This window comes from Populus trichocarpa, chromosome 8 (genome assembly GCF_000002775.5).
Source record: "Populus trichocarpa isolate Nisqually-1 chromosome 8, P.trichocarpa_v4.1, whole genome shotgun sequence".
NCBI classification, from domain to species: Eukaryota; Viridiplantae; Streptophyta; class Magnoliopsida; order Malpighiales; family Salicaceae; genus Populus; species Populus trichocarpa.
In genome coordinates this window covers 10,104,273-10,116,097 of record NC_037292.2, presented here as the reverse complement: position 1 = coordinate 10,116,097, position 11,825 = coordinate 10,104,273, and the positions used below count along the sequence as shown (strand labels likewise).

The 11,825-nt window shown below is 33.8% G+C and overlaps 1 protein-coding gene across 1 annotated transcript; it reads right to left on the bottom strand.

The window, feature by feature from the left end:
- Positions 1–7,753: 7,753 nt before the first annotated feature.
- Positions 7,754–10,252, bottom strand: LOC7471493 (homeobox-leucine zipper protein ATHB-13). Its single transcript, XM_024606559.2, has 3 exons — positions 9,559–10,252; positions 9,070–9,452; positions 7,754–8,512 (listed from the first exon to the last, which is right to left on the bottom strand). Exons 1-3 carry the CDS (start codon positions 9,686–9,688, stop codon positions 8,156–8,158), a joined length of 870 nt encoding a protein of 289 aa, XP_024462327.1. The 5' UTR covers positions 9,689–10,252; the 3' UTR covers positions 7,754–8,155.
- Between the last annotated feature and the right edge of the window lie 1,573 nt (positions 10,253–11,825).

The window sequence follows — 11,825 nt, the reverse complement described above, 5'->3', positions numbered from 1 at the left end:
AGTGAATTATCGATCGAGTTTGTTTTCTTTCTTCTTCTTTTTCCCTTTCACACACGTTACGTTTCTCCTCGGTGATTTTTTTTTTTCCATTTTGGAGTAAATTATCCTTTGGTCCCTTGATTTTAAATATGATTTTAACTTAGCTCTTCATGTTTATTAGCTTATAATTTAGTATCTTCGAGTTAGCTTAGGCTGGTTGTACGTGTGTTTGGTATTATGGTAGCTGTTATAGTTATGGTTTGAAAAAAGTTGTTTTATAAAAAGTATTTTTAGTTGAGGTTGGTTTGGAGAAATATATGCTTGATTAAAACTATGGTTGAACAAAAAGTAATTTAATGTGTTTGGTTAAAGAATACTTTTTCAATTGAGGTTATAAAATAATTAAAAAAAGCATATATTAATATTGATGGTTTTTAATTGTTGCATTAAACTGTGTTCAATTTCATCACATATGAAATCTATCCAACAAGGAACAAAATTGGGATTGCGATCAAATTCTGCAAATGCTACGCCACCATACGATCTCCTTCAAATGTAATTATATAGTGTCATTGAATCATGTTAAACATTAGTTTTTCAAATAAAACACAATATCTGAGAAATTTTTTCGGATTTTTTTTTTATTTTACTAGGTCACACCCGATTCAATGCATTTAGGTTTGGTTTGGGCCGGACCCGGTCAAGTCCATTAACAATGGAGCTGCTCTCCACTGTTCATATGTAGCAGAACAGTGGAGACATAGAGAAGTGCAGAAAAAGAAAAGGAAGGGGAAAGGGAAGAGGCGGCGGCCCTGGGCGGTGGTGAGGGAGCTGCGGTCCACTGTTCTGCTACGTGAACAGTGGAGACATGGAAGTGCATAAGAAGAAGAAAAAGGGGAAGAAGGGGAAGGGAAAGAGCTGGTCCACTGTTCTTCAACGTGAATAGTGGAGACATAGAAGTGCAGAAGAAGAAGAAGGGGAAGGAGAAGGGGAAGAGCTGGTTAACTTCATTCATCTGATTCTGCTATTTTGCAAGGCACGCCATTGTTTACTGTGTTGTAACACAGTTTGCAACAAAAGCAGCCTCAAGCTGCTTCGAAGCACTCTGCGTTGCAAACGCAGTAAAAGGCGGGGCCTATGAACAGTGAATCCTGTTTTTTTCTTTACCAAACATGCAGGAGCTACGTTTTGCTTGAAACGCAAATGCGTGCCTCGTAAACAAACGGACTCTAAATCACATACGTGCCGCTTTGCAAATTATATTCTTAGAGAAAACACGACACAAAAGGAAATTCAAGAAAAAAAAATCAGCAACTTGTAATGGTCCATAAATAAGGATTAAGGTGTAAGTTTTCAAACATGAAAAATTAAGTTATAATTGCATAATTTACTCCTTGTTTGGTACAAGGGTGACTAGGGATAAATTCTACTCTTTTATCATTTAAACATATTTAGTTGTGCTTGGAGAATTAATTTTTTTTTTTTATTAACATGGGTGTTCAGGCCAGCTTGCGTGCATCTCGACTAATCCCACAAGCCCTGACTTGAAGAGTTAATTAGTTGGGGTACTAGGTAGCCTCGTATTGATGTTTTTTAAGAATAAATTTAACTCTTTGTTGTAATAATATTTACTCTCCAAGCAATACTCTCTTTTTTTTCTTCTTGCATCACTCTCTTTTGTTATTTTCAATATAAGCTAAATAGACTTCTTATTTTTTATTTTGTAATTTTTCTATTCAGTAATAATAACCCTTGTATTTAGGATTTGGAATAATATAATAGATAGATATCTTTTTTCCTGTTCAAATATTTTACAATTCTTTTGTTATTTAATTTCTATACGAGCTAAATAAACTTTTTTATTTTTTATTTTGAAAAATTTATATTCAACAGCAACCCTTGTATCTAGGATTTGGAATAATAGAATAGATAGAAATCTTTGTTTTCCTAGTCGAATTGGTAATTCTATCGAGAGAGCTTGAATAAGGAGCAAGGTTGTGCTGTATATACGAAAGAAAAACCAAGAGAATGACATGGAAAAATAAATAATAATAATAACAACTAAACAATAAATAAAGGAGAGGTGGGCGAAGGTAAGCAGTAACGTTACTAGTTTGATTCTCTTCATGCGAAGATAAGTGAATATTATTTTTGAGAAGACTTAATAAAAACTTCACAATAAAAAAATTAGATATTCTATTAATATAATATTTATGATATTTTTAAGAAATATTCTGCATGTTAGTTTCATATGTAGTTACTCATAAAGTAAATGCTAGCAATTTTATTAAAAATATATAATATTATTTCAAAATTATGATATCACTATATACTTTTTAAAATATAATTTTAATTGTTTTATTTGAAGGCTATTTTTTTTAGCATGCTAGAATAAAAAAAGAAGGCAGCAGAGCCAAGCCCAAACACGCATTGGGCTTGGAAGACAATGCTTGTGCATTATTTTTTCAAAGGATAAATGTCATTGATTTTTGAAAAATTAAAGTTTAAGAACCAAAAAAATCTAATTATAAACCTTTAAATATTGTCAGTGCCTCAATAAATGACCTGTTTACATGTCTCAAACACAATCTAACTAGTTTAAGAACATAAAATTAAATTAGATTTTTCAAACTCCAATTTAATTTTTTTATATACAATTAAAGATTCAAACAACCTTCATTTAAATTTCCTCATCAAAATAATCTATAGACAACAAGATTGATTTTTTTTCTTGATGGAATATGGCCGGACAAAACTTCTCTGCCCTCTACAGCACATGAAAGAACAATTTTCGTGGTCAATTTGTAAATACTATAAAATATAAGGATCAAGGTGCAAAAAAAAGTCTATTGCACTACAAAACGAACGAAGCAGAAAATGTTGTTCTGTTTTAATTCTCTATTATATATAAATTACAGTATAAGGTGATTGAAATGTGCAAGAGACATTAATAAAAAAAAAAAATTGCAGTGCCGGTGAGCTGCTATGCCCTGGCTTGAGCTTGATATTCCTATTTATTTTTGTATTTAAAAAATATTTTTAAAAAATTTAAATTTATTTTATTTTTTTTACTTCAGATTAATTTTTTTTAATATTTTTAGATCATTTTAATGCGTTGATGTCAAAAATAATTTTTAAAAAATAAAAAAAATATTATTTTAATATATTAAATAAAAAATATTTTAAAAAATAATCACAATTATATTCTCAAACACACAATTCATTTCATAAAGACGTCTAGATGTGATTTTCCAAATGAGTACAAAGAAGTGGCAGACCTCTTTGTTGGTGGAATCCATCATCATCCTCTTTAATTTCCTAATCATAACTTTAAAGCTTAACTTATATTTATTATTGAGATGTTCGTTATTATATAATAATTTTTATTATTATTTTTTTGTTTGGCTGTAAACTATTCTCGGAATGTATCGTAGTATATCACGAGTTAATTTCATTTTAGTCCCTTTAATTTTTAAGAGTTCATCCCAGTCATATTTTATTTTCATTTCCATTAATTGGAAGGTTTTCTTGGTTCTTTTATCTCACTACAAACACAATTCAGTTTTTTCTTTTACAATTAAAGCCCTATATGATTATTTTTAATCATGAAATTGTTCATTATATAGCCCTTTTTGTGCAATCCTCGTTACTATTTGTAGTATACCAAATCATCATCAATTGCATTATAATTTTAAAAATTGTACAGTCAAATATAGATATAGAAATGCCTTCAAAATTGTATGGTGAAGTATCATTAAAATTACAACCATCTATTACACTTGTAATTCCAGCGTTTTTGCTCCTCTAGAGGTGGGAAAGGAAAAAAATCACATGCCTAAAAAAGCCCTGAATTAGTTTTATCACCTTGTAGCCTTGGAGGAGAAACCACTCCTATCTTGAGCTGTCAGCCCTGAAGTAGCACTGTCAGCCCTGAAGTGGTACTGTCACCCTCAGGTTGGTGAACCTCCACCTAAGATAAAATGCCCTTGAAACAGCAGCTAGAGTCAGGCAGCCAAAGAAGTGTGAAACCCAGTGGCAGGTTGGCTATGAGCCTATGAGGTCACCGTAGTGGGCTCCACCGTGAAAAAAGATGGTTTCTTCAGTGGGTTTTTCCGAGGAGGTGGTGGTGATTGGTTTGCTGGGGGCGGAGGACACGTGACATGGTTATTAGTCTGTGACCTTGGAGGGAAGTTGGAGAAATTTGTGGGCCAGGGAGGAGGTAGTTGAGGGTGAGAGGAGTGGAGTAGATTACTGACTGCATTATCCGGAAAAAAAATAAATAAAAGTGAAAAGGGCGGGTGGTGGTTGAAGAAAGTGTTTTGTGTGTGTGTGTTTCTGTTGGCTGGAGGAGGGACGGAGGTGATAGCCACGGCCCACGGAGGTGATAGCCACGGAGGTGCTAATCTTAGGCCAGCTAACATCTTCATTTTTTTGAACTAACAAATCAATATCCATCTTCAATGGGCCCAATACCCAATAAGAGAAAACGAAAGAGGACGATAGGCCCAAATAGTGAACATCAGCTTGGATTACAGGTGCCAAGCCCAAAGTGTCCAAAACTCTTATCAGGTTCAAGTCCAGCTTACATACCTGGCGCCTCCTAAATCTCTAGTCCCAAACACCCGCGAACCAAAAACTTGATAATTCTAGTAGCAAGCAAGAACTTTGAGACCAAAAACATTCGAGAGTAAAATAAAAATAAAAGCCCTGGCCCACGCTTAGAGAGACAAGATGAGGTGCTTCTTTTCTTTGAAGGGACATCTAGATTCTAGAATATATATTTTTATCTAGTTATGAAAATGTGATTAAGCAAAATAATAATAATAATAAATTATAACGTCTACAGTTTTGGATTTGAAATGGATTTTTTTGTTTGGATAGAGGATTATGGAAAGTTCTGAGAGGTTTATGGAAACTGCACACAAAATAATTTCGCATATTAAAAATATACTAAAAATTATATACAATTATAACAATGAATTTGATTATATATAAAAAAATAGAAACTTTATTGAGGTTTTCTTTACATTTACAAATTCTCTAATTAATAGATAAATCTGAATTTTATTTTAAATTATAAGATATAATATTCACACATGAGTCTCTGAAAATTTTAATTATTTGATTTGATTTGATGAAGAATATTCATATGAATCTGAAAGATTTAACTGTGTGAGGTCTTAACTTGGTTTGACTTGATAAAATAGATAACTTTAATTTTTTGCTTCATTGGTTTGATTTGATGAAGAAAATAACTTTGATGATCATCGGCTTCCTTTATTTAAAAATGATTTTGATTATCTCTAAGTTTATGCATGTTTTTATGTTTGATTCGGTGGCTTAGTTGTCTATTTATAGACAGCTCAAATACAATTTATCTTGAATTTGTTTTATTTAAAGGGTATTTTAGAAAAATATATGGAAATTACTTAAAATATTCTTAATTGTAATAATAATAAAGTAGGAACCATAAAATATATTTGGATTGAATTTTTAAATTTATTATTGTATTAAAAATTAATTTTAATTAGAATATTAATATTAAAATAAAAGCCATAAAATATATTTGAACCGATTCTTTTAATTTAATTTAAATCAAAACTATGTTTAGTCATGAAATCATTGACAAAACTTATAGAGATTTTAGTTTCCGCGCAAACAAATCTAAATATTCGAACAAAAACATATTTTAAAGTATAAATGTCACATCTCGAAAAAACTTCGGTTCTTTCCTTAATCTTATTTAATTTTATTTTTATACCAACATTGTTTATTATTTTCTTTTATTGTTATTGGTTCTTATCTTATTATTTTATTAATTGAAATTTTTTATCTATTAGATTTAATCCATATTTTTTTATTGCTATTTATTTAACTTGAAGTAATTTGTAAAATTGAAGTTTATTTTTAATTTCATCATATTTTATTATTTTTACCTATCAGATTTGATCTCTATTTTTATATTGCTATTTATTTTGTTTGAAATAATTCAGGAAATTAGGTTTTTTTTAATTTTATCCTTTTTAATTTTTTAATTTGTTATATTTGATTTTTATTCTTTAAATAAACTTAAAAAAAATAAAATATTAAAAAATTATTTTTTAATTTATTTTTCATAACACCAATAAATATAAAAAAATAATTTATAGTTTATTTTACATAATTTATTTTTACCGGACAACTTAAAAAAAAAAAAAACCCTACTTTCCGCCCATAAAGAAAGACAGTAGAAAGTGAGATTGTGAAAAGGAGATGTATAGGAGTTGGGGTACAATTCAGACTGACTCTGTGTTGGATGCCATGGCCAATGGAGTGGGTGGCGCAGTGAGTCACATGAAGCCTCAATAAAGACCTGCGCAAATGTGAGACTGGTCACTGCGAAAAAGGTGTCTGTGGGGTGTTAGGTTGGCTTTTCGATGCCATTCCATTCTTTGTCAGCACAAAGATTGCCGACGTCTCCTTCACGAGAGTGACCATTTTCGACTCTCCCTGTTCTCTTCCATCTATTTGTCCTCTTCCTCTCTCGGAATGTGTGCTCGATTCTCTCTCTCTCTCTCTCTCTACAGCATGCTTCGTCCCGTACCCCTTTACTCTTCTTAATCTCATCATCCCTTTTCAAAAACCTGTACTCTTTCGATCCTTGTTCATCTCCTAATCCTCGTGTAGTATTTCCTGTCCAGCACCATGACTGATGGTGCTTCCGATGATGGATACATGATCTTCCGCTGTCTTTTAATCTCTATATATGAAGTGACGAGCCATGCAAGTAAACTTCTCTTTCTACATGTACTGTTTCAATGACCAGGAATTGCACACACCTTTCACTTCTCATGAAGGGCATAGATTTTAACCTTTTTCTTAGGGTTTGGTATACTGACTTTCTAGATTGCGCCAATCAAATGTTTTGATGAGAAGTACTCTGTAAGTTTTCTGTGATGACGCATAATTAATCAACTTTATCTACCTAAGATCTCACTGGTTCTGTTTCTTGTAAAAGTCTCCTCCAAATTAATATATATCGTATTTTATAAATTAGAATTATTTTTAAATTGAAACAATATATTTAGTAATTTGATTAAAAAAACAACAATTATGCGGCGTAAAATTATAAATCCAATTCTACAATCGTACAATACTTCTCTCCTTGGGTTAAATAAACAAGTTTAATTTCACTATTTAATTAGAAACTAATCCAAAGCTATCATGTAATCGTAAAATAAATAAAATAATAAAATAACAAAGAAAATAACCCTCTCAAATGGGGATTTTTTTTATTCTTTTAACAAAAAAAAGGGGTTCCTTTTTATTTACCAGATACAATATTGTTAACTAGGAGGGGGAGTTTCATTAAAAAAAAACCTCTAAATATGAGTTTTTATTGCTTAGTAAATTAAATAAAAATCACTAGAAAAAAACTTTTCTAATAAACTTATTAATGCTATTACATTAATATTTATAATATTTCAATGAAATAAATTTATCCAGCTGTCACACCTCTTAGCCATATCTTTATTTGTTTCCATTTCAGACTTTCTCCAACAAAAAGTAAAGGGTGAATTACCAACGATACAATTTCCTTTTATCGTCCAGCCAGCACATCAGAGTATATATATTTTTTTGTTTCGGTTGATCGGCGCCGTAGGGTTAGCATATTGTGCCGAATGATGAAATCGGCAAAAAATATTTCATTACTTGGACTTCCAAGAAAGCACTCGGAAGCATCTCTCTTGCACAGAGACACAACATTCAAAAGGAAGAAAAAATAAGTCGAAAAAAAAAAGCAAGGAAGAGAGTAAATCCCCTTCTCATTTCATGCATGACCCACGCTAGCGTTCCAAACCAGTCACAAGCAAATGTAATTTCAACTCCAACGATCCAACCTAGCAAACATCGATCCTCTTATATTCATTACTAAAGGAAAATATATATATATAACTCAAAGACACAAATCTTATTCCTCTGAAAACTAAGATCTTCAGCTCCCCCACCTGAAATCCCAACGTAAGGTATCCTACTTTTTTATATACCAATCTAAGTGCCAACTATATATATGAACTTAATTTTAAACTCATAAAATAAAGATAACTTCCCTTTTAATGAATTGAAGATTAACTATTTCCACATATACTGCGCGTATAATGGGTGCGGTCCAATATGGCATTCCAGGCTCATTTTCTTAGTTGAATTGCTGTTGCTCAAGCCATGGCCAAAATCCAGATTGATCCTCTATGCTGCAGAGCATATTGGTGAGACTTTCTTCCTTGACTATATGATCCATCTTCTGGTATTGAAAATCGGGCCTTGAAGAGTTGTTTTGGTTGAGTTGTGCAATACCTGTAGGCCTGATAGATGATGAGGGAAAGAAGGGCCTGCTTGTTGGATGATGATTCGGTAGGGGGCTGTCAATAGCTGGCGTCCTTGAGATATCCAACTTGATATCTGAGCTGTTTTCACTTCTATTACTGCAAGAACCCTCAGTTTCTTTATTGAGATTGATAGATTCAGTCGGTTCTCTGCTTTTCAGTGCCAATATCTGCAGCCGTGAGTTAACCAATCAACATGAAGCATACGCCTATATGTTAAGTTCAAAAAATAAAAAATAAAAAATAAAAACTGAAGTATATATACTAAACGTATACATGTAGGAAAGATCTGTACCTTTCACATACATGCATGACTAATTAGACTTTACCTCTAAAACCACGAACAATATTCAGCACTTCAAATATTAAATAGTGTTTCTTGTGAATTTCTTTTTTTTTAATTTTCGTGGGTGCTCAAACCAACGTATGTTAAAAAAAAAGAAGGTGAACTAATAATAAGAAAAGAAGCTTTATTGAAAAGTTCACAGAAATCATTGTACGAAGAAGAAAAGGCCAAGAAGCTGAATAAACCAGGGGGCAATGATTGGATTTCGAAACTTATTATGCTCAATAATTGTAGTTCCATGCAAAAAAATCTGCTTGTAATCAATGATTTTAGTATCCCAAAAGGTACAATAGACATTAAATAAGAGTGAAGAGGTCAAGAGCTAATGGCAAATTTTAATTCAAACATGAAGCTCTATATAATAGCTAATTGAAAACTAACCTCTGCATGAAGTCTCTGGTTCTGAGTTTGTAGTGCATTATTTTCAGCTTTAACAGCATCAAACTGTCTCTTGAGGAGATCATAATCTATCTCTAGCTGTTTGGTTTTCCATCTGGCCCTCCTGTTTTGGAACCATATAGCAATCTGTCTTGGTTGCAGACCAAGAGCTCTAGCCAGTTGCATTTTTCTCTCGGGTTCAAGCTTGTTACCCAACTCAAAGTTTTTTTCAAGAGTCTTGACTTGTTCCATACTAAGCCTCCTCTTCTTTTCTCCTGCTTGTGAGCCATCATCAGACAACTCATCCTCTCCATTTCCTTCTTCATGACATACATCAATCCCTGAAAACGACATTGATGATCTCTTCCCTAGAAATGGAGCGACCCCTTCCATAAAAAAAAAATAAGAAAAAAAGAAAAGAAAAGAACACTCTGAATATATCCAGTCAAAGTTAGCTCAGAGAGAAAGAGAGGGATCAGATTGAGAGGGTACCATGAAAGTCTCGGGGTGCGCAAGATGGCAGAATTGGATTGAGAGAAGTGGGAGGTTGATGATCATCTTGATCATGAGAGCTTTGGAGCATGAAATTTGTTGGGAAGAAAGCCATCCCATTGCACGTCATCACCTAGACTAGTGCCACCAATCTTAAAACTGTGGTCGATCGGGATCAGAATGTCTTGTTAATCCGGAACTCAAAACGAAAGATATCTGCAGATGCTGTGCGGAGAAAGTTTAGTCTAGGAGAGCCAGAACTAAACTAAGAGGGACTTGCGATGACATATTACACAAGAAAAAAGGAATATGTAAGATTATAACAAATTTATTTTAAGAGAATCGGTATGCAAAAATTGGTTAGATGGATAGCTTATCTTTCGGCTCCTAATACATCACCGCAAGGAAAGAGAAGGAGGTGAGGGCGGGGAAGAGATAGATAGAGAGACGATGATGATTTTATTCTTCTACTTCTCTTTATATGAAGAGGGAACGATTCTCATTTTCTTTTAAAATGTGAATTTACTGCTATAAAAGAAACGAAATTTCTTCCATTCTCTTATGCAATAAAAAGAATGAAAAGTATGTAGTAATTCTTCTTGAAAACACGAAGTTATTTTCGTGAAAACAGAAATTGAGAACCGCCTCGTTGTAGATAGGAGAGCCAGAAAGATTTTATCGCAAGAGCAGGGGGAGTTTGAGTATCTTAATTAAGCTCACTTGCAACATTCGTAATATTTTATATAATAAGCTGTCTTGTAACAAATAATTTGTTGACTTGTGTGAGGATATCTTTATTTATGTATTATTTTTATGAATAATAAAATATCAAAAATATATTCAAGAGTAAAATAGTTATTTGCATTGAATAAATATATTATTATAGAATGTATATCATGTATCTATCAGAATAGGAAATTAATATAGGATGTTGTAATCATTATAGTTACTCATGTATCTATCAGAATAGAAAATTAATATAGGATGTTGTAATCATTACAGTTACTGCAGTGTTCTGCTGCCTCTATATAAATAGGAAGATTGGCTAAGGCACAACCCAACACATTTCATTATTCTCAACTTGGTATCAGAGCCATAAAACCCTAAAATAAATTAAACCTACTTTTCTCCCAGCCTCCCAGCCTCCCTTCTTTAATGGAACAGCCGCCACATACATCTTTAAATTCTGCAGCACCAGCAGTCCAGCTTTCTTCTTCTCCGACAGTGCAACCCTCTTTTCTTGCAGCGCCTCCTATGCTTTCCTCTGCTGCGTCACCGCCTGGATTCTCCTCTGCCATGGCTGGTGAACGCCTCCTCTTGCAGCCCACGTCTGCTGCCTCTGCTGCCGCAAGCATTATCTCCCTTTCTCACACTCATCAAGTCATCTCCCTCAAATTAACAAACACCAATTATTTATATTGGCGTATGCAGATGCTGCCTTATCTCCTAGGCCAAGGAGTTTTTGGTTTTGTTGATGGCTCCAACACATGTCCATCAACACATGTTCTTGCCCATGATGGTATCTCTCTTCAGGTAAATCCGCTTTTTCAAACCTGGAAACAACAGGACCAACTCATTCTAAGTGCTCTTCTTTCCTCCCTATCTATGGAAGTTTTGCATCTTGTTGTTGGCTGTCAAAGTTCTTGTTTAGCTCGGGGCACTCTTGAGCGAGCTCTCGCTTCTACCTCCAACTCTCGTATTATGCAACTTCACGGCTCTCTTCAGGATCTTCGACAGGGTGATGAATCAGTAACTCAATTTATGCAAAAAGCGAAGGCCTTATTTGATGAATTGGCCGCTGCTGGTCGACCAGTTTCACTTGAAGATTTCAATTTATATGTGTTTCGTGGTCTTCGGGGAGAGTGTAAAGACTTAGTTACCAGTCTTATTACCAAGGCTGAACCTTTATCATATGCAGATCTTCATAGCCATCTCCTCACACATGAATTTCTTCACAAATCTTCTGCTGCCATACATGCTCATCTGCTGCCCACACCCAGCATTCCATCTTCTGCTCTTGTTGCGCAGCGCCAGACTTTTGGCAATTCTGGCCGCAACAGGGGCCGCTTCAACAGTGGCTGGCGTCCCAACCAGTCCAACAGCAGAGTCAACCGATTTGCTGGCTCCAGACCTGATCACCGCAGCTTCCAAAACTCCTCCTTCGATGACAATAGGCAGGGCTCTTGGCAGCGCAATAGGGGGCAGAATCCACGCTGCCAGCTGTGTCATAATTTCGGCCATACAGCTCCCCATTGCCCTCAATTCCA

Coding starts and splice junctions, on each gene's coding strand:
- LOC7471493 (XM_024606559.2), bottom strand. CDS start 9,688: ATGACGTGCAATGGGATGGCTTTCTTCCCAACAAATTTCATGCTCCAA. Junction 9,453..9,558: donor CGCACCCCGAGACTTTCATG/GTACCCTCTCAA, acceptor TTTTTATGGAAG/GGGTCGCTCCATTTCTAGGG. Junction 8,513..9,069: donor ACCAGAGACTTCATGCAGAG/GTTAGTTTTCAA, acceptor TCACGGCTGCAG/ATATTGGCACTGAAAAGCAG.